The 23,626-nt window shown below is 38.9% G+C and overlaps 1 protein-coding gene across 3 annotated transcripts; it reads left to right on the top strand.

Annotated features, from left to right (window-relative positions):
- The first annotated feature begins 505 nt into the window (after positions 1 to 505).
- Positions 506 to 23,562, top strand: STEAP2 (STEAP2 metalloreductase). 3 transcript variants are annotated; one of them, XM_030009834.2, is made up of 8 exons: positions 506 to 660; positions 1,072 to 1,279; positions 4,289 to 4,810; positions 6,462 to 6,989; positions 8,623 to 8,787; positions 14,792 to 14,939; positions 20,844 to 20,933; positions 23,277 to 23,562. In XM_030009834.2, exons 3-8 carry the CDS (start codon positions 4,319 to 4,321, stop codon positions 23,483 to 23,485), a joined length of 1,632 nt encoding a protein of 543 aa, XP_029865694.2. In that variant the 5' UTR covers positions 506 to 660; positions 1,072 to 1,279; positions 4,289 to 4,318; the 3' UTR covers positions 23,486 to 23,562. The 3 variants fall into 3 exon arrangements, 2 of the variants coding, with proteins under 2 accessions (XP_029865694.2, XP_029865693.2); XR_005932028.1 differs by lacking the exon at positions 23,277 to 23,562 and adding an exon at positions 20,555 to 20,714 and having other exon boundaries at positions 516 to 660; positions 1,072 to 1,212; positions 20,844 to 20,923; XM_030009833.2 differs by lacking the exons at positions 20,844 to 20,933; positions 23,277 to 23,562 and adding an exon at positions 20,555 to 20,834 and having other exon boundaries at positions 516 to 660; positions 1,072 to 1,212.
- Positions 23,563 to 23,626: the final 64 nt, after the last annotated feature.

The following is a 23,626-nucleotide window of genomic DNA, read 5'->3' as shown; positions in this document are numbered from 1 at the left end:
GAAGATGTCCCTGCTCATTGCAGGAGGGTTGGACTAGATGGTCTTTAAAGGTCCCTTCCAACCCAAACCATTCTATGATTCTATGACTCTGTGATTCCTCACCTGCAGCCGGCACCGGCTGAGGGCCAGCAGCACCTTTCTGCCAGGAGAGAATAAGGAAAAGCGGCCGGAGGAGGGTTGCCGCTGGAGAACAAACCAGGGCCGGAGCAGCCGAGACAGGGCAGGGCCCGGGAGGAGGGGCACGTTTTGCCCTCAGGGCCGGTGAGCTCGCCTGGGCACCGGCGAGGTCCCCGCGCCGTGTTAGGGGACCCTGCGTCCGCGTCTCCGTGTGCTTGGGGCGTTGCGGAGGCCTGAGGGGTTTGCGGCCGGAGGGCAGTGACCGGGGGCCGGGGCCGAGGGCACCCCGGGGCCGGCCGCGCCCCTCTCTTTCCCCACACGCCGCCGACCCCCGGCGCTGTCACCCCGCCGCCGCCGCCTCAGTCCCGGCGGGAGCGCGCCGCCGCCCTCCCGGCCGCGGTGGTGCCGGTGGTGGAGCGGCCGCAGGGGGCGGGTCGCAGCGGCAAGACAGGCGCCGCCTTCCCGCCTGCCCGCCCGCCTCTGCGGGGCCGGAGTCTGAGGACGAGAAGCGGCGACGCTGGTCCTCCTGGCGGGCGGGAGGAGGTGAGCGGCACCGGGGCCGGGGCGGGAGGTGGCTCCATCCCCTCCGGGCGCCTCCTCAGGCCAGCCGTGCCCGCCGTCGCCCCGCGGGGGTTTCCCCGCTGCCCATCGCTGTGGCGGCGGACTCCCGCCGCGGCTGCCCCCGTCTCCGGGCAGGCTCTGGCGGGCCTGGCGGTGTCGAGGGCCCCCCGGAGCGGGTCGGGCAGCGGGGCTGAGTGCGGCCCGGCCCCCGGCAGCCGCGAGGGGCTCCCCGGTGCCTGGCGGCGGCGCGGAGCCGGGGCGCCTCCGCCCCGCGGCGGCCGGGCCTGGCAGCGCTGCCCCGGCTCTGCCTGGGGGGGGGCGGAGGCGGCCGGGGCGGCGACCGGCCAGGCGGTAGGGTCGCCGCTCTCGTCACGGGCGATGTTGTCGTTGCAGCTGGAGATGCCGGCCAGGACCTGGGCCCCGCCGAGCTCCTCTGGGGTGGACAGCCGCATCGCGCAGCCGCCCGCTAGCCTGCCGAGGGGGCACCGGCCTGCACCCCGCGTCCAGCCAGCCCCTCGCCTCAGCCCTCGCCCCGTAAGTTCCCGCCCGAGCGGGTGGTCACAAATTCAGTGACTGCCCGGCTCTCTGTTTTTCTTCTCCAGTAGTTATTTTTCCAAGAGCAGCTTTTCACATCTGTGTCACCTTCTGGCTGACGTAGCTCTGTAGTGTTTTCTTAGCTTATCTAAGGGCAAATGTCAAGTTTATGTCACTTCTACTATTTTCTATATCTGTGAAGCCAGGTATTTTGTAAAAGGAGGTTGGTTTTGTTGCAGTCTGTTCCTGAACAACCCGCCTTAGCTACTTCTTATCATCTGCTTCCCATCTGTTTACAGATTGATTGCTCAGTAACTTGATGTAAAATCTGTCCAGAGGCTGAAGATAGGCTAACAAGTCTTTGCTTTCCTCAGTCCTCCTCCTCCCTTCTTTTAGCGGTATGTGCTAGTCTGCTTCTCTTGTCCTCTCTGAGTTCTCAAGATGTCACTTCGATCAGCATTTTAAGCATCAAGGGTGGATTTCATAAGTGTCTGCTGACTTGAAAATCTTTATCTTATCTTTAACTTTATCCTTTACGCTTAACTTACTTTTTTCCACTTTGACCTCACCTTCTGTCTCCCCGTAAAAGGAATTTCATTAAATATCTCTTCACAATTAACCTTTCTGCTGAGGGCTGGAATAAAGAAGACACTTAACACTTTGACCTACTTTGTGTCACCTATAATTTTTTCCTTTTCCTCCTAAGTTATAAACCTTGCCTTCTGTCTTTTATTGTATTTATGGAACCTTTACTTGTTATCCTTTATGTCCTTCACCATTGCTGTTCTGATATGTCTCTTTATACTGTCCTTAGCTATGCACACCCTCCCCTTTTTTTTTTTTTTTTAGTTTTTGTGTGATTTTTCAGGTCATTAAAGCTCTCCTGATGCAGTTATAAGAGTCTTACACACCCTCTTTCCTCTGAATTGCTATTGTGCATTTAATATAGTCCCTTTCAGTAACTGCCAAGTCTGTCATCTCTTCCATCTCTTAGATTATTTGCCCAAGAGTCATGTCTGCCTATTCCCTGATAGTTTTTTATGAAGTCTGTTAGTTTTATTCTGTTCCTCACACTCTACTTTCATTAGAACAGGCAGTGAGAAACTTTGGCCAGTGGCCCAAATTCAGCTCACCAGAATAATTCATCATGTCCAAATCCTTGATGTCCACTCTCCTAAGGATGCTTTGGACAAAAACTGAAAGTAGGCTGCAGTATGGTTAAATGGTACTGGTAGCCCATTTCCTCATGGCAGTTCCCTTTCTATCCCAAAGTTTTGCAACACCTTCACATCACATGGCATGAACTGAAATGGGCCTCTGTAATCACATGGTGAAAGCATACATGTTCTGTCATATCCAGTTGATGTATATCTCTCATCTGATCAAAATACAGCTATTTTCATTATGTTCCTGGATGTGTGCCCAACATGGTACAGGAAATACTGGTATTTTGGTCATGTGTTAGATACGTTTCAGGTCATGTGGTAAGAAAGAAATGTTTTTTCAGGGCATGCATAAAAATCTATATGGGCTGCCTCTGCCAGAAAGATCACTGTTAGAATCTTTCTTAGAATACTGATTTTATGGTCACTTTCACATATTGTCCATCGTTAGAGTCTCAGTCCAGTTTCAGTGAGTTCTTCCGTTCTAGTCAAAGCTGAAATGAAAAGTGTCCATTCTTGTACCTAGCTTCCTCCAATTTCTGAAACACAATGCTACTTTTAATTGTGGGAGGTTGTTCACCACACATCCTGTGTTCCTAGCTGATGGCTGGGTAAGGTCCCCCACTGGTGATTAGTTACCATCATATCAGCTCTTGGATGGTGGCTCAGGAAGAGGTTCATCTCCTTTCTGTGTGGTCTGTTGTTGATTGCTCCCAAGACGGCAACCTCATTGTTTCTCTTTGCTCCTTCTTAGCCTGCCTTTCCTCATTGCTTCCTTCATTTTCAGAACTCATTGCTGTTCTACAGTGCAGAACCACTTAGGTTATAACTGTGGTTTCATGTGAAGACTTCCCTCCTGGGGCTTGTTTTGTTGGTTTTTTATGTCTTTTTGTCTTTGTTACAGTTTTACTGCAGTTCTGTGACCTCTTCTCTCCAAGGCTATAGCAATATTTCTTTTAATTTTCTGTGAGCCTTAGCCCCTGTTCTTCTTCAAAGCCTCCCTCACTGCACTGAATTTGGGTCCTAAAACTCTCTTCCCTTTTATTATTGCATGAAATCTATCTCTTCCTGTTGTGGAATGCTGTCCCATGTATTTGTCTCCAGGATTTATCTTCTCTGCCTGGTCAGAAAATTATGTAAAACATATTTGTGACCCATGGCCTTGAATCTTTTACCCTTGCACCCAGTTAATCCTTATACATCCATGGCCAGACCTAGCAGTCTGACCTAGCAGTGTCATTAGTGATCTCATGAATAGGCCTTGACAAATTTCCCTTGTTGTCTTTGCCATTGGATCCATGTGGGCATGAATCCATTTCCCACACTGACAGGTGAGTGTGTCGGATGTCTGTCATGGTGGTAGCCATGACATTTGCAGCTTTGAGACTTTTGCATCCCTTCCTTCCTGGCCAGTATAGGATACCACTGTAATAACCTGCCTAAGCGTTTAATGGCATTCAGCTTCCATGAACTCACTGTCCTTATGCCAGCCACAGGCCAGCTATCTCTACCTTCTAATATTTTCCATAATTACCCAGTTTTTCTTACATGTTTCTTCTCATTATTCCATTGACCATTAGTTTCAGGAGCACAAGCTTATCTTGTGGTCCAATATTCCAGGGCAGTGGAAGATAGGGAATAGGAGAAGATGGAAAAAATTAGCATTTAATTCTGTAACTGTATTATTGAAGTTCTTGAAGTATTTTATGTTTCTCCTTGTATTAGTGACTCATTGCAAGACAACATTGATTAGCACATACTTTATTAAGGAGAAAATATAACATGAAACTTAGAACCACAGATTTTGTTCCCAGAGGTGTTTATGGATTCTGATGTCTCGTAAAATTGTATGATGCTGCCTTTTTCCTTCTGTTGCTTTCTCTTTTTTCTCTTTTTTTCCCCCCCCCCCGAAGAAATCATTGTAGGTTTGGTGTCTTCGAAGTATGGAATCAATCTCTATGATGGGAAGTCCTAAGAACCTCAATGAAACTTTTCTACCAAATGTTGCCAATGGCATCAAGGATGCCAGTAAGATCACAATAGGCATCATTGGAAGTGGAGACTTTGCTAAGTCATTGACAATTAGACTTATCAGATGCGGGTACCACGTGGTTGTAGGAAGCAGAAACCCTAAACTTGCTGCTGAGTTCTTTCCCCATGTGGTTGATGTCACTCACCATGAAGATGCAGTAACAAAAACAAACATAATTTTTGTAGCCATACACAGAGAACATTACGCCTCTTTGTGGGACCTCAAACATTTACTCACTGGTAAAATTCTGATTGATGTCAGCAATAATACAAGAGTAGACCAATATCCGGACTCCAATGCAGAGTATTTGGCATCGCTTTTCCCAGATTCCCTGATTGTCAAAGGATTCAATGTTGTTTCAGCTTGGTCACTGCAGTTAGGACCAAAGGATGCCAGCAGACAGGTAAATGTTATATTTGTATTAATTTAACTTTTTTGTAAGATGAAAATGACAGGAACTGAATGTAAGCAGCCAGAACTCGTGGGATTCATCCTGCCTGACTTAACGTACCTAAAATGTTGGGCCTTTAGTTTAAGTTAAAAAACTTCCGGAGTCTAGTTTGTCCCACTGTATGGGATCCCATTGCATCCAAATTGTCCCCTGGGGTGCCTGTTTATCTTTAAAGATTGTAGAGGACATGTGGATACTAGCTTAGACTAGACAGCTGACCTTTAAATGACTACAGACAGAGGAGAAGAGTTGGGTATTAATGTCTTCTGTAGGAAATATGTTAATTTTTATCCTTATGCTCTATACAAGGATAGAGGCAGTCTTTCCCAGTATATTTTAGGTTTAGTATTGGTTTAGATGGGGTGAACTATTGAAAGAGATGCACAGAAATCCGAGGTCCTGATCCCAGGGCTCAGGAGTCAGCTGTTCTAAAAATGTTTGCATTCAACGTAACAGTGAATGAAAGAATGAAAGAAATTATCTAGCTTTTAGAATGCCCTAAGATCATAAATATGAAGAAACAGAAGGAGGCACATATGTTTCTAAGTGATCATTCATTTTATCCAGGACTGCTTGGGAACATCATGTTCAAATTCCTTTCCAGTATGTTCCCCAAATCCATCCTGCATATAGAAAAGGCAGCTTTATGTTTTTCACGCTTTGCTGAAGTGATACAAAGGATTTAAGCCTATGCAAGAACCGAGTCCTTCATGGCTTTATGAGCTCTGAGAAATACATGAGAAATGACTTGTGTAACATGAACACTGGAGACTAAATTGAGTTTTTTGATGCTTCAGGTAGATTTTAAATGGAATGCAATTGATACAGAATTAGCAGGATTTTAAAAATAACCTTACCGTATTATTTTTACCCCGTTTCAGAATACCACTGCACTATAAGTAATTAACTCTGTCAAAACAGATCATGTTTACTCTAATGCAGATGATCAGCAAACAGTGTTTGGCAAACTATGGCCCACTGTAAATTTTAAAGGAACTTTAAAGTACTTTGTAGCAGTGCATTTCCTCTACTATGGAATAACTGGTCTTTCAAAGGAGTTCTTATTTATCTGCTAGTTTTTGTCTTTTCTGTTAAACATTCAATTTTTGCACAAGTCTGGATTGTGAAATTAAGCTAAAATTGTTATACATGGAGAGATTACACAGTTCTCTGCTTTTCATTCTGTTTATACTACAGTCATCATTCAAGATTCCTGTATTTTTGAGAGACTCGTGATTTTCTGAAATGCTTTTAGCCATTGTTTAAAGTTCAATCCAGTCCTGCAGACATTTCACTGTGGGAGGTTTCAGTATGCAGATTACCAGGGCATCCCACAGTCAACTCATTATTAACTCCCAAGAAAAAGCCAATTTTGTTTTGGTTACTCTGTTGCTAAATCAGTGTGCATATTGTCACTTTGGCTGCATTTGTGTGTGGTTTCATTCTCATCTTGGTGATATAAGCTGGGATAACACTGTACAATTTTAGCAGTAGTGGTTTTGACCTGGAGGCCATTAAGGGCTTTTTGTGGTGGTGTTGGTTTTTTTTTAACCATTGAGTCTCTTTCTCTGACTGCAGACAATTCACTTGACTTTCCCAACAGGTCTATATATGCAGTAACAATGTTCAGGCTCGCCATCAAGTTATTGAGCTTGCCCGTCAGCTCAGTTTTATTCCTATTGATTTGGGGGCATTGTCATCTTCAAGGGAGATTGAAAACTTACCTCTGCGACTGTTCACACTGTGGAAAGGGCCTGTAGTGATTGCCATTAGCCTGGCAACATTTTTCTTCATTTATTCCTTCATCAGAGATGTAATCCATCCATATGTGAGAAATCAGCAGAGTGACTTTTACAAGATCCCCATTGAGATCGTGAACAAGACTCTACCAATTGTTGCTATCACTTTACTTTCTCTAGTGTATTTATCAGGACTTATTGCAGCTGCTTACCAGCTTTACTATGGTACTAAGTATAGGCGATTTCCACCTTGGCTGGACAACTGGCTCCAGTGTCGAAAGCAGCTTGGACTGCTCAGTTTTTTCTTTGCAACAGTGCATGTGGCATATAGCCTCTGCTTACCTATGAGGAGATCGGAGCGATACTTGTTCCTCAATATGGCATATCAACAGGTAAGTCAATCTTTAGTTCAGTGAGTTAAAAATGCCTTGGCTGTATGTGTATGGCTCATGAATACAATATATATGTTTTCTTAATCTGTTCCACTGTTTTCAGCAGAGAATGTTATGGGTTATCTTATGCTTAGCTAGTGCTGAATAAGAAGGGAGACTAAAAGAAACATCTGTGCGTTGTGCTCACCTCGTGGGTCAAGCTGCAGTCAAGTTTGTGTGGTAGGGGGAATCAAGGATGTGTCCTACTTGAATCCATGATTGATAGTAATATACACAAGGAGAATGCAGGATAGACAGGACAGGAGCAACAGCAGGAAACTTCTGAGGTATGTTCCTCTATACATAGAGAGACAACATATGGGTGAAGTATGTATGTATGTCGTGTGTTTAAAAGTGTGAAAAGTATAAGGGTAGATACTGTAATAATGCTTGCAGATGAATCTATTTTTACAAAATGAAAATGCTGTTACTTTGTAACATTTTGGACCAGTGGTAAAAATATTTTATTCATTAAAAATTCTGTGAACATCATCTATTACAGACAATAGAGATTGACTCAGTTCCCAGGAGCAATTGATCTTGCATAACCCTGAAACAATCTCCGACAAATCTGTCATCCTTTAGAAGAGGGTCTGATGCTTCTGTCTGTCAGTGAGGTAGCTTATTGTCACCTTTAAAGTGGCAGAAAAGCAGCATTGCCAGAAAAGGGGCATTGTCATGCAGCACATAAAATCTGCAGGAAAGAGATATGTGATGGAACAGAAGGAAAAGCAAACTAAGGAATCAAATCAAATGGAACAAAGTAACAGGCATTGGGTCCACAAATTCTAAAAAGGTTAGCATGAAAAATTGAACTTAAGAGAAAGGCAGGAAGAGCAAAACTGTAAAAGGCAGGAAGAAACTGTAATTGTTCACACTTAGTAAAGGACCCACTGATACTTTTACTAAGAAATTATCTTGGTTTTAATAATATTGTAAAACTCTCACTTGCTAATATTCCTAGTGAACCTCTTTCAAGACATGTCATATCACAATAGTTCACCTGAAAGTGGGAAAATAATTGAATATCCAAGCCTCTTAATTGTTAAGGACCCGAGGGTTTTTTTTTCTGGTAAAGCTCTCCAAAGAGAACAATTTTGGATGTATCTAATGTCAGCAGTGAAAGAGGCAAAATAACTTGGACTCAGCATAGGGAGCTGAAGCAAAAAACAGGAAATGATGCTAAACTATTTCTAAATGTGACAAACTAAAACCAAGTTGCAGGTTTACCCAGTTTATGTTATAGAATTTAAGTTTCCAGGGTCTGAAGAACATGGCTACTTTTCTACAGTGTACAGGAATGCGCAGATTTATCTGTTTTTGTAACGTAATTGTTATGAATAGTATATAATGTTACATTTTCTTTTAACAACTCATCTAAGTTTCCATGTTTAACATATTTTTAATCTAACCAGAGCCAATACCAGCAGTAAGGAAATAGTTGGTTTTCTCCAAGACATGAGGAAACATCTGAAATATTTGACCCCATTTTATAGTTGTCCTGTGACTGTAGATTTTTACTCAGCAAAATAACTTCTGTTGGTATTTTTAATATTCTGTAGAATAAAGTGCTTCCTTTCTGCTCTTTCATCAGGTTCACACCAACATTGAAAATTCTTGGAATGAGGAAGAAGTGTGGCGAATTGAAATGTATATCTCCTTTGGAATAATGAGCCTTGGATTGCTTTCTTTACTGGCAGTAACTTCCATCCCTTCAGTAAACAATGCCTTAAACTGGAGGGAGTTCAGTTTTATTCAGGTGTGTTACTTTTTAAATAAGCAGGTTTTGCTGTTTATAAGAATTCTTGATGATGATTATGGTGGTGATGATGATGATGATGATGAACAAAAGCACTTTGCAATATGATGAGAACTTTTTTTTTTTTCCCTCTCTCTGGTAAGTTAATGAAAAAACATAGCCTTACTCAGCAGACATATTACCATGAAGGCACATTAAGCATTTCATGAGTGTTAGAACAGGAATTTACATTTTACACTTCTTGGTCTTAAATAACCAACATAGCTAAGACCAAATGAGCACTAATCTATTCCTTTTCCATTGTTAGAATTTCTTGCTAAATTCAAATTAGATAAATTTGGACAAACTGATGTGTCTATAAGGTCATTTTTTATTGTGTCATATTTACTGCAGTTATTTCCACTGTAAATAAAGTAAAATAGTTCCAAATCTAAATAATTATGAACTTTAATGAATAATCTGTCAGTATTTTGAGGAATTTGATTGGGAACAAGTTCTTTGTTCTGGAGTTATGTTACAGTTGATACTGCATTACATGCTGAAGAGAACTGGTAATTATGATAATTTGTAATTTTTAGTCACAAAAAATATTGAACTACTAAAAATTTCCTTTAAGTTAATGATGATTAAAGGTACTTTGTCATTTATTACTTCTCAGGATGTAAGTTGTTCTTTATTTAGTTACTTGTCCTTCAAAAAAGTCCTCTTGCTTTATTTAATCAGAAAACAGACTTCCAGTGATCTCTCACTAAAGTAAAAGGAGTCTGCATTTCTCCACAAGCTTCACTGTACCCAGTATGCAAGTAGAACTGATAAAACATCATAATACTTACTGTCTTTTATATTTTTCTTCTACTGAAGTACAATATGTTGAAGTGAATTTGAACTTAATTTTCTCAACCTTCTCTAAGTCAGGGGGACAAAGTGGACCTATTAGCCCAACATCTCAGTGCTGCTTTTTTTTTGTCTGGGAAAAGCAGTATGTCTCTAGCTTTAGTCCTGAATCTCAGCTGATTTGCCACAACAATTGCTGAACTTGTTTTGCATCTGACAGGTGAAGAATCAGTCAGTCAGCACACTCAGACAGTTTCTTACCTCAGCACTTTCCACTGAGAACAACATAGTATTACTTGCTCATCTTAGTAAATAGTTTCATCAAAATTAGAGTCTGGCCTCTTCTAAAGAGTTTTACTGCTAAAACATACTCAGTCTTGAGTCCTACTAGGAAACTCTGAGTTTAGGATTAACAAATTTTTAACATATACAGTATAGACTATTTTTTAGCCCTGTTCCAGTAGTACAAGCCCTGAGCAGCATCTCCCCTACCTACAGTGGTTCAAACAGACTTCCACCACAGTCTTCCTAATACTGTAAAGAAATGCCGGTTGTGAATGTTTTTGCTCAGAAATCATTGCTGTCTTTGATATCCCCAATTATTTTGGAGATGCCTCCTCCTTACCTAGCCTGGTTTCACAACACAGGTGTCAGCAGCCCCAAAAATTCCAGGCTGCTTGATCAAGGGAAAAGGACTTTGAGAGGAGAAGCGGTGCAGGCTCTGCTCACTCCCTCACGGTATGAATGTGGTCAGCCCTACCAGGAGCTAAGAGACCAGCAGAAAACTTGGGAGTTGCTGCAGTACAGAGCTGACCACTGTACAAAAATATCTGATTACTTCACCATGATTCAGAGAGAAACACTCATAACATCCAGATGGAGGAGCCACAGAATGAGACAGTGATGAAGAGTTTGCTCAGTAGGAGATCCTAGATGATGGAAATTTAACATGAAACTTTGCAGACATCTTAACATGACCCAGAGTTGGAGCTTACTGAGGAAAGAAGCAGGGAAGAAGCTGGGGCTGATAAACTAATGCATCAGTTTTCTTAAACACCACTTCATTAATCTTCTTTTTCTCTTCTGAACATATTTGGATAAGGAACAACAGCAGACATGGGCAAGAAATATAAAAGAATTTGTATTTTGTCAGAGCAGGCATAATAACTAACCTAAACCAACACACTGCAAACAGAAAAAGACATTGAAACCAGTCCTTGAGTGTTCATGTAAAATACATGGAAATGGAGAATGTTGTCTGCAAGTAGTGCTGCACTGTGTCCTTCAGTCTTCTGAAGGAAGTTAAACTGTAAATATATATCTAAATGGCTGCTGCTTTTGTTTTCCAGTCTAAAAGTTCAAGTCCAAAGCACATCACGCAAAGTGGCAATGGACAGAGCAGACTGGCTTTGAAAGCTGAGCTTTATGTTTGTTAGCAACAATCAGTGCAAATCTGCCATTTGTGTAGTAGGAAGCTGATCTTTTGTAGACATTCCTTTTGTCTGCTAGCACAATCCTAAAGTTTTTTGGAGACAGTATTGCTAAACTTTTCTTGCACACACACTTTGAGGAAGGTCTGCCCTGCCTTGATTCTCCCACAAGAATAGGATACTTTTCCCCCAGAGTAAAGAAGAATGAGGCCTGAGCATTTAGCAAGTTTATAGCTAAGTTTCCAGTCAGAATTGCTACAGCCTGTTTATAAGTTTAGCAATATCCTGTTACTGGGGCAGTCTGAAGTATACATTGCATAAATGTAGGCCTTGGAAAATACCTTTTGTATATGTAAATTGCTTGGAATTACTCGACCATTGTGAAGGTAGAAATACCTGAAGCAGATTTGTCCCACAGCAGATCTGTGTCTCTATATACATACATCTTCCTGGTAATATTTCAGGGATTTTTCTCCTGCATTTTTCCACTCCTTTACCATTTTTTTGTTTGCCCCAAACAATGCCAGTTTGTCCAGTTTATCAGTGGCCTTGGCTGGGAATCTCCCACATTGGCTAAAAAACCGACTTGATCAGGAAGGAAAAGAAACAAAATAGGGAAGACTTAGAAAAAAGCTAAAAGATTGGGGAGTCCATAGGAAATGTGCTTATCTATTAACTCAACTTCCAGGAAACACAGTATTATGGAAGATAAGGAAGCAAAGCAACCAAAGTTGTTCCTCCCCTTTTTCCAGCAGCCATCCTAGAGCCCAGGCAGAGGGTTCCCAAGACTTAAAACTGATATTGCTACCACTCACCAATGTGAATTTACCAGTGAAGAAAAAGAATCCCTTCTTGCTGTTTGCAAAAGTCCTCTTAAAGTGCTCTTAAAGAAGTTAGCATCCTGTGCCTCTCCTGGCCTCCCTGTGGTAACATCAGTGTAAGTGGTCTTCCAGCTCTTGTAAACACATTCATCCCTTTCTTTTTGTGTCTTAAGAAGCCAGGAAAGGATGACAGAAACAGAACATGTATATTCCATCTGAAGCGTAATTACATTTCAGAAAATCCATTGTCTCTAATCCCTGTATTCCCTCCTCCACATTGTCCAGTCATAAACTTGTGCAGAAGAAAATAACCTTGCATACCTGAATGATAGCAGCTCTCTCACCTTTCCAGTATTAAACAGATTGCTTTCTAGCAATTAATAACTCCCACAGCACAATCATCATTTATTTCTCAAGTAAATCCATAGGGGTGGTCAACTTTGGAATATGGCTTTCTGACACTACCGCTGGCCAAGATTTGTAGTATGATCCAGTGCTACCAACTGATTTTATTTTTACTGTTCAGCAGTGCCTTTTCCTGCACTAGCTTATGTCTTTTTGTCCAAGCCTGTTTCAGTCGGTTTTGAGTTTCCTCATTTTACTACTGTACAGCCACTGCTGCAGTCTTTGAACATTTGCAGATACTGAAAAATCATGTCTTTATAACAAACACAGAAGTTTTGTACTGACACAGCCTCCTGCAGTGGGGTTTTATTTAAGTAGCAAAGGCAGCCAGTCTTGCTTGTACTTCTGGAAAAGTCATTGTCAGTACCTGTGTGAGCTAGGATAAATGCTCTTAATGGAACTTTCTAGTGCAGATATGCCTTGACTAAACAAGCCAAAGACTGCAGAATGCTAAGTTGTGTGGAGGACATCCTCTTTCTAGCTAAGCAGTGTTATTACTGTTAAAAGTACAGCACAGAAATACATCACGTAAGGGCCTGGTAGAAAGAAATACCATCAGTAGCTGACAGAAGCTCCTATAGGACTGTCTTTGTTAGATTTTTAGATGAGTGGTTGAAACGGTCCAGTACATACTAGCACATGCCCTACCAACACTTCAAAGAATCATATGGCAACTTTCAACAGGGCAAAAAAAAGAACTTAACAGAGGTACATCATAAGTTTTTCTTGTTCTTGTGCTGTTAGTAAAATGTACTGATAAATGACGTACTTGTTAGTTTCCATTTTGACCATTAGATAGAAAGACATATAGAGATGTCTCAAAACTGTAGTTTGCAGATGGAATTTAAATAAGCATTAATTTTTTTTTTTTAATTTAGGAAGAGTCTGTATAATATTTCCCTCCTGTTTCTTTTTCAAGAATTGTTATAGTACTCATCAGTAAGCCTGATGAAGAAATGAGGGATATGATTCACTTGTGCCCTTTTGCCTGCTGGCAGCGATACAACAGCAATGAATTCAGGACAGTCATACTAGCAAAAAACTGCAATAACATATTCAAACATCAGGTTTGATAGTATTTTTGCTGTCCAAATTTCTTAGCAGAACTTCTGTTCAGATACTGCATATGACATTTTCATATCCACAGGTGGTTGTCTGATTGTTCTGTTTCTTACAGAATATTTTGAGAGCAAATTGTTCTTTTTAAAAAGAGGGTGCAGCATATCTAAAACGTACCAACGTGGCTCTGAAACCATTGGCAAAAAAATGCATAAATATTGGCAAGTTAAAACACATGGTACCAATCTCTAGAAATTAACAAAAGTATTTTCCTTTTTATACCATTATATCTCTACATCCTTGCAAATGGTATTAGCTCAGACATTCTCCTTTCCCTAGAAACTGGTTAATCTTGAAGTAGAAAGAATGAATTCTTTCACTATTATAGACTTATAGACCCTTAAGCCGCACTTTTCTTTGCCTCTCTGTTTGCTGGAATTAAACCAAACCTTGGTAGCCAGTTACTTTTCTTAATATTCATTCTCTGTTTCAATGATTTTCTACAGAAGTTTCCCAACCAAGTTAGTCATTACATTAGTTTTGGCCAAAAAAGAGTTTTTCTTCATTTGATCACCACCAGAATTCAAAGCATAGTAGGTTTTTTTACCATGGTTTGGGAAAGTCAACATTAATACATTTAACTCAAGTCTGCAGAGCAATACAACTATAGAGTTCTTAAAATGGCAGATTCGCAGAAACAGTGAATGGCCCCTATTAGCACTACCTTCTGTGGCATGCTCTAGATTACATGATGAGAGGTCCTGGGCAGGGTGCTGTGGGAACCTTCTACTTCACATTTCATCTGGCACTACCTGTTCATGACAAACTGCATCATTGCCTTGTGCCGTTATGCCCAAGTCCTGCAGTCCAGACATTCCTATTAACCAGTAGGCAACAGCTGATGGAGGAAGGTAAGGGATGGTTTATGCTACCTTCAGACAAGTGGATGTAGGCCACTGTGAGGAAGAAGCAAACTGCACCTCTCAGAGTGATAAAAATCTGGAGTGCTAGGCCCAGATCTCTTCCAGCAGAACTGCATTGTTCCATAATCATGAATCGTGGAAGTGATCTAGCCTCATAGTTAAGAAACAGGGAACTTAATTTCCAATCACAACTGATGTTCCAGTAACTTCACTGGGATTGTTCCCTATTCATATACATATCCTGAAGTTGACTTCCAGTACTTAGAATTTGGGCAAACATAATCTTCATTTCAGCTTTGACTAAGGCCGGTAGATGCTAGCAGAGACATGTTGTAAATAAGTGTTCAGTTCAGTCTGTAGTTTTCAGAACATGTGAACTTAAAACCACGTATTGCTAATTTTAAATAGTGTATAGGTAAGAGATTTTAACAGGATGTCTAATAGAAATGTTAAAGTAATGGATTAGAGCTGTTGGATGAAGGACCAAGTACTATTATCTCTTCTTTTTTCCCCGTTTTCTCTTTTTTCAAAGTCTACACTTGGATACGTTGCTCTGCTCATAAGTACTTTCCATGTACTGATTTATGGATGGAAAAGAGCTTTTGAAGAAGAGTATTACAGATTTTATACACCACCAAATTTTGTTCTTGCCCTTGTTCTGCCTTCCATTGTAATTCTAGGTAAGATTATTTTACTTTTGCCATGTGTAAGTAGGAAACTGAGGAGAATTCGAAGAGGATGGGAGAAAAGCCATGTTATAGAAGAAGCAAGTGGGTCTGTTCCACATCTCTCCCCAGAAAGGATAACTGTGATGTGATGATAGACTAATATTTGTTAGCACTGTAGTAAATGTTTGGTTTTGGGAGGTTTTTTTTGTCATAAATTTGTATTTTTAGGAGTTTAGTTAAGTATGAGTAAAGTCACTATGGACTTGCTTGGCATATAGTACAAGCTCTCAACCAAACTAAGAGAGATTCATTACTGAAGACTACTACTTCAGATAACTACAAAAATATTTTTGTTTTGAATTACAGAGGGCAGATAATTATGAAATCAGAATTTTTTAATGCTCCTTTGCACAGTTATATCACAACAGTATTTTATTATAACCATGCTTTCCAGATATTTCTTTGACTTAGAACATATGTGTCAGAGTGCTATTTATTAATACCACATTTTCTGGGCAGTGTTTCTTTTATTTTTAACCACATTTCTGGGTTGGTGAGTTCAGAATATATACTAATAGAGTTAATAATTTAGGAAATAATCAGGTTTTGAAACAACTTAAATTAATTTGTAATAATGTGTTGCACATGTACAGTATATGTATTTTCGTGTGGTTTTACACTATTCCATGATTTTAATATGCAAAAACCAGTTTCAATTATGGTGTAATTGTAGATCATGTAAGCAAATGGTATTGTACTAGCAGGGTCATTTTTTTCAAAGTCTCACATAGGATTTTAGACATTTGGCATCTCTTTATTTCCATACATCATACAATGAAAATACAAAATAGTGTTGTACATGTATAGAAAGACTTGCAGGTATGTGTGCAAGCAATTAGTTTTTGATTCTAGAATGATTTTGAAATATCAGGAAATATTTTAAAACAAAAAAAAAAGCTGAGAAATCTGCAACAATAAAAATCCATTTTCATGGTGAAACTTCCAATATGTTGATACAACAGGGAAGCATCACAATACTCATGTATTTCTGTAAGTTTCTACACTGGAGTTTCAGTTATTATATGTGAATTTCCCAGAGTCTGTCTTAAATTCTTAGTATCTTTTTGTGCAAATCCAATCTTCTATTTTTATATAAAAGTCTTACTTTTACAACAAGTGTCTCTGGGATATGCCTGAATTTTTGAGAAACAAAATTATTATTCTTATACTTAAAAATGAATTCATCTCCAAAACTAGATGTTTGCATTTCCTGTGGGATTCAAAAGAACATCCACAATTATTTATTACTACTGCTTTGTCAGGTTCTACTCTTCTCTAACAAAATAGCTGAACTCAACTCATACCTTCAGGCTACTCCTGCTTAATTAGCAAAACCTTTATTTCAGTGAATCAGAATGTGTATTTGATCCTGATTTTCTTTACTTGTATGAAATTACATTTTCTTATCTATATTTGCACTGTTCAGGATCTCTGACTTTCTTAGCTGAACCTTCACTTGTAATTTATTACTTTGCAAGAATTTGTCATTCATATGATACATCAGAAATATACAGTACTTAAGCTTGAATTTATCCTTAAACATCATTAGTCCTGTAAATCTCATTATCTGTTTGTAGTGAAACCAACAGCTCCACAGAACAAGAAGAATCTAGAATCAAACTGCCCCCTGTTACACCAACCTAAATCTAAAGAGTTCATGGTAGTTATTCATAATTTTATTTCAAATTCAAAAAATTACAACGATTTAATTTTCATTGTAGTATCCATATTCCCAAAACTTATATTTGGGGTGTATATTCTGGGTTTGTTGCAAATCAAGAGACAGTTGAACTATCTTTCATTTTAAGCATGTTCAAATCTAGAGATGAAAAAAAAAATATTTGCATGATTTTTTCCAAAATTAAAGCATTTTTTATATGTCTTTAAAAATGTTTTGTATCGAATGAGAGGTCAGTGAATTCTTTTTGAAAATGGAGGTTTGTGAAAACATTTTTTTGGAAAAAAAATTCAACTGTATTTCATGCATGTCAACAGAAATTTGAGAAGTTTTTTTCAGTTCACAAATTTTCAATTTCAAATAGTTGGAAAATGCATGCTTATCCTCCTTTTTAAGCTTGGGGGGAAGCAATTGGAAAGAGAAAATTAATTTTATTTCACTATTTTTTGAAAAGTAAATGATAATAACAGCTATAATTGGTCAGACTAAGGTCTTTGAGAGTTGTCTCCCAATAGCTGACAACTGGCAGATGCTTCCAAAAAGAGGGCATGTGTCCAGTGATCCTTCTTCTGACATAACCTCTCAGCCTCTTGGAAATCAATAATTTAGGACTTATTTGAGAGAGGTGCTGCCTCTGGACTATTGTATTTAATAACTACTTCTTTCAAAAATTTATCTAACTGTCTTAGAAATTTGAAACTTTCCCAGTTTTTTACAGGAAAAGAAAGAAAAAGACAGAAGAGAAAAAAAAAGTTTAATAAATCTATCAAATTCATTTCAAAAGTTTGCATTCTTTCTTTTTTCCAGAAATAAATCACTTAGTTTCAAGGTACTACTTTTATTGTCCCTCCTCCAATATGCAGCTATTTCAGTGATACTCGTGGTGATACACAAGCACAATACTATTTTATCAAACATTCTAGACATTAAGTGAAAAACCTGTCATTGTTGGAGATAGACAGGAGCCTAGACTAGTACGCATGAGATTTGCACATAAAAAAGAAGAACAAGTGACAATTAAAACTTCTAACTTACTTTGCCTGTCTGTAAATTCATTCCAATACAGAAAGCTGTATATTTCTTGAAAGGCTTGCAGAATTACTGAAGTAATTCAGTAACTGAATTTCCTGGCCTGTTTCCTATTCCATTATTGCAAAGGGAAACCACACAAAGCTTAGGCATTTGTGCTTCAATCCTTTAAATAAAATTAATTTTAAAAATCTTAGAATAAACAATGTCTTGGAGAATTTTAATGGGATAAATACCACACTACATTCTACCCCAGTCCTGTGCATGAAACCTGATTGAAATCACTAGAATGGGATGGTATAACTGAGAGCAGAATTTCATACCTCTGAACAAATTTAGGGCAGAAACCATTACTGTTGACAATCTGATTACATTTCAAAATTAAATATGCTGCTATTATTTTATAGTAATTCTACACTTCTGTAGAATAGGTAATTAACATACATGTTCCCTACAACTATCTAATTCATTTGATGCAATAGCGATGATGTTGCAGAACTAAGATACTGTACTAATTGAATATTACTGTCAAAGTCCATATATTTTGTACTGTAATGCAACCACTCACAGTATATATAGAAATATATTGGCCCTCTTTCCTATGCAAAAAGTCGTTTCATCATTAAATTTCTTCAAGAACGTTAAACTGTTAAATTTTGAACTGCCAAAGGTGTCTGGAGAGAATAATGATGTGTTGTTCCTTTTCCAAACTCTGTGTATAGAAAATTAAAAATATGTTTTGATTTTATAAGTTAATTGAAATGTTGAAATATTAAAGTATTAATAAATAGATGATATTTTTAGATCAAATATATGAAGACACTTTGTTAAATATTTGTGCTACAAAAAGACATATGGTTTCCCATTAGGCCATGTATTTACTCCTAACTGGAATGGCAAGTTGACTTGTGATTTAGTAGTTTGTAGTGTTCATTAAAGACCAATTCACTCTAACAAACAAGACACTGTAAGTCTGAAAGTAAAATGGCACTCATGCATTTACTACACATTATATATCAGATCATGTATATGTTTAGTCACATAAGGAATCTTTATTCGTGTAATCAAACACATTGATTTCTATAGAAGAACTCACATTAGGACTTCTCATTGGAAACAGACCTGAGGCTAAAAGTTTAGTTTTGATTGCCTAATTATAAACAACTAAATTCATTTAGACGTCTTAGTTACTTAGGAGAATAAATACATAATATGAAGGATAGCCTGCTATAAAAATATTTTTGTGTGGCTTTATATAAATTGCTTACTGCCTAATGAAAAATGAATAATGAAGTAAACTTCATTTCTCTTTGTTACTGTTCAGTAAAAAAAAAAATAGTGCTTAATATGTAACACAGAACTGTACACATCATATTAGAAAATTGAGACCTCTGTATTTAGCAACAGGTTATTTGTTTTCTATGGATATTAAGGTATTCTTTCTTAACATTGTCTAAAATACAGTTCTATTACAGGTTCCATATGTGTCTAATTTTATCTTACAATTCTATTAACTGTGGCAACTATGTACAAGTTAATTAAGTAGCCATGTTCTTGAATTATTTAGAGATTAATTATTTTGTAATTGTTTTGCAAGTTCTTTGCATATCTAGCTTGTGGTAATGGTTACTGTGAATTGGTGCCACGTTTAAATTTTTGTTCCAACATTGTGCATTACATGATGTGCCAACATGAGAAAATACGTTTGTATTTTTATTTGGCATTAATTGCCTATAAAATAGTGTGTCTCTGTGTGTGTGTCTATATGTTATTAGCTATACTTGCTGCCCAACTAGCACTAAGGGAAATTATTAATTAATGTAAGGCAATGAGTTTCCAAGAGGCTATAAATTTCACAGGTATGAATATAGTTAGTTTTCTCTGAATGTGAAGATTTCCTCTGAAAGTTAGATATATCAGGTGCATAAAAATTAGATAGATTGAATTTTTCAGTATAATATTTTCATATATGCAGTGGTAATAGATGCATACGCATAGTTCCTTTCAGACAGTGCATCTCCTAATACACGAGTTTTTGATTTCTTGGCTGTTCATCCTGTAGTATTTTCTATCAATGTAATGAGTAATGTTGCAGTACTGATATTGTATCATTATATGATACTGATTGAATTAATTAGATTACACCCTTTAAAATCAGTGACACATTGAACTGACTTGAACAATGATCTCTGTCATTATATATTGTTTCTCATGCCTTGCTGGCAGTGTCTTGCAGTAAGCATAGTATGTCTCCCATGTGCAATATTCTCTTTGTAGTTGTGTTTGTCAGTTTGTGCTCTCTCTCTGAACAGGGCTATTATAAATTATTAGTAATGCTTTTATCTATTTTTCCATAGACTGTGTTTTACACAAAAATCAATAAAAAGTCAATGTCACGTATTTGGCTTTTTCTTCTGTGCTTATGTATAATAAATTTTAGCTTGCTTTTCTTTATAATACATGTGTGCTCTGTTCAACATTTTCTCTGAGAGGTAGAACTTGAATGTGAGTTGATAAAAAAAATTCCAAAGGGCAATTTGTTTCTTTTGCAATGGCTGGATAACACATATTTCACACAGACACACTGGAAAACTATATCCCATATCCTACTGTAAAGTACTCTCCATGTTTTCAGAACACAGGGAGCACCACAGTACTGTCAGCATATATTCAGTCCACTTCTCATTGAACAAACAAAAAGTTTGCCAAAAGTTAGACTGCTAGGCATGAGTAAGTTTGCCAGGTGGAGACACTCTTCCTGTTTGGTTGTGTGTGTAAGAAAGCATTACTGTTTAAATGAGAAAAACAGGTGAACCACTTTGTGATCCTTCATTGGGAAATACATAACTTTTTTCCATAGAGGCTTATGCGAACATAAGAGAAAAGAGGAAAAGAATACATGAGAGGAGAAGTCCTGCTTGACTAGAGGTCAGCACTATATGAGTCAGTGAAGCTGGCAGGAATCGCATTGCTTTCACATTAAGTTACATAGCCTTCCCGGATTACCAAATGGAATTTAGGTATTTTTAAAATTCAAAATATTTAATATCTATTTGTGCCATGCCTGATTTAACAGTAACGTTTTGGTCCTTAAAGTCTGTCTTTTCTTAGCTTTTTTAAAAATCTCACCCTGTTTCTCTATATCACAGTGCTTGTTTTACTGAGTGTTGATACTATGCTGGCAGCTAGGGCCCCGAACTTCCACCTTTGTCCAGCTGTACCTTGTACTGTACAAAAGTGTAAGTTCTGTCTACTGTGACTTATTGCATTTCCTTACAATAATAAAAGATCAGCGTGAAAGTCCCCCGCAAATCCATACCACGCAATGACTTGAACACTGTATTTTAATAGTATAGGCAGGTAAATCCAGATGTTAGAAGCTCTATTGACTTTACAGGTTTAAGGTTGAGTCTACTGCCAGCCACTTCACTGTTCTTTTCTTTTTTCTGTGGATATCAAACACAGGTCTGGCAGGACAGTTCCGCACTTTCCTGTTCCTATGCCCCTCCTTTTTACCCTTCCTCCTGACCAAAAGAAGAAATGAGAATGAAAAGGAAGACAAGTTGTTAACAGACTGATTCTTAGAAAGACTCTGATTTCTATACTATAAACTGCTCAGTGTCCTATTTGATAAACAGTGCAGATGGCTTTGGAAAAAGTCTACAGGTTCAATACAGCCAAGGAAAGGACATCACTTGGCTAGGGCTGAAGACCCCCACTGCAGCACATGAAAGGTGCATCTGTACTGAATAATAGTCCTTCAGGAGCTTGCAACCTCATTTGTAAGACAGCAGATAGAGAGGTAGAGGAAATAATTCACTTAGCAAAGTCAACAGGAGATTAATGGCAGACCTAGATATGGAACCTTGGTCTTCTAATGCGCAGCTGTTACATTCGACTACACAGTCCTGTAGTTTTATGAAATTTAACTTTACCTCAAGAACAGAGTTTGCTGAAATGTCTCTTCACACCAAAAGAGTTTGTCCTCAGTCAAAACAGAAATCCTCTCTACATCAAGTCTACTTTTTAAACGTATTTCTTAGCATTTGTAAGACTTCACATTTAATACTTGTGAATTAATACTCTCAGAAGTAAGGTACTATAGCCTTAATGTCTTGAATGTTATTTATTACCAACGGAAGAGGTAGATGTGATAAAAATACAATGTAAGCCTGTCCAGGGGTAGAAAACTGTTAAGTAAATATTTTCACTGTTGATTGCAGGTTTTTGAGGATGGACATTTGGCATTTGCCAAGGGTAGCAGAATCGCTGTAGTCAGACTTGCACAGTGTAGCTTTCATCCCAATTTTTTAAAAGCTTCTTTTATGAAGAAGGTGCACAGTGAGCAAATGGAGCTTTGCAATATGATCTTTGGAACAGTCAGCCAACAAATGGCATGTGACCTAAGCTTATAATTTACAGACCAAGTTGCCCAATTTAGGTACGTTCTTTATACATTTGTCATTCAAAACACAAGCAACAGAACTTAAAACCATTTTAGCCCTTTTTTTTTCATAAGCTTAAAAACTTTGAATACATACAACTTCAGTAAGTATCTCGGCACCAAGTAAAAAATTATATAATCCAGTTTGTTCAACGCTAACTGCTTCCAGACCTTTAAGCATTGTCGTTACAATTCATCTCAAATGCTTAATAAAAAATCTTGTTCCATCCAGTGCAGGCCCAGATACAATACCGCCGCTGAGAATATGTTCACAGAAACAAATGTTTAAGTAGAACATGGAAGGGCTAGTAAAATGGTTAGAGCAATGGAGAGGGGTGTGTACGTGGATGGATGAAAAGTGTCAAACACCAGCTCCAAGACTGGCAGCTGCACTGTCACATTAGGTGAATGCACTATAATGTTCTACAGGTCCTGCCATTGTATGACCTGTATTCCTATGAATGCAACTTGGGAGGTTAAGGATGTCAAAGTGGTCATTGTATTTTCCAAGTTAGAGTTCTGTTCTATGCTAGGCTATATATTTGCTGTCATTTTGGAGTTGTATACAGGATGGACTTCTACAAAATGCAGAGTGTGGCTGGGTACATGTCATATTGTGTATTTCCCCTTTGATGGAAGGAGAACTGTATAGCATGTGTGAGTACTAAACATGATATGCGTCTTACTTATTTCTGAAGAAGGCAGATACAAAATGCGAGGGGTATAGCATACAAGCTGGGAAGAGTGATAATAAGAACCATATTGGTTATAGATGGAACAATGAAGGTTTCTTTCTTGTTTCTGTTATCAATCGCTTCTTTTCCTATAAAAGCTGTCTGGAGATTCAGACAGCTATCCTAGCATTTAATAAATTTATTCATGTATTAAAATGTTTTTTTGGAACCACAGGAGTTAAAAATTACTTGTTAATGAGAACTGAGGTTGATACCAACTCCGCCTGCAGCCAAACTTGGGATATGTGTGTCTCCAAAGTTGCATATGTGCCACTTGTCCAAAGTATACCCAAATCCAACGAAGGGCAGCTGGAGCGAGCAGCGCAGCAGAGTGCCTGTGACCACACCATGAGGTGTCACCTTTTGCTGCGGCCACTTCTGGACACCCAGCTCTCTTCCTCCAGGCATGTCCACCCATCACAGTAAACCCAGCGGAGGGCCTGGTGTTCCCGGACAGTTTGGCGCTGGCGGGCTCAGCCACGCTCCCATCCTGGAGACACCGTTTCAGAATACAACCGCGCAGACATTAGATATGCGTCCCCTTAGAAGCATCCCGTGTTCGCAGCTGAGAGATGCCGTAGCAAACCTAGGGGTGAAAACTGTGAGCAAGTAGAAAATACCCAAATCCCCTCACGCTTCTGTCCCCACCTTCCAGGCATGAGTCATCTGTCTTTTTTAGGTCTATGCAGAGAAGACTCTTTTCCCCTTCCTCCCCGCAGCCAGGCTACCCCAGGCAGGGCTGTCCCACCTACCC

The sequence above is a fragment of the Aquila chrysaetos genome, chromosome 3 (assembly GCF_900496995.4).
Source record: "Aquila chrysaetos chrysaetos chromosome 3, bAquChr1.4, whole genome shotgun sequence".
Taxonomy (NCBI): Eukaryota; Metazoa; Chordata; class Aves; order Accipitriformes; family Accipitridae; genus Aquila; species Aquila chrysaetos.
This window is presented reverse-complemented; position numbering and strand designations above follow the sequence as displayed.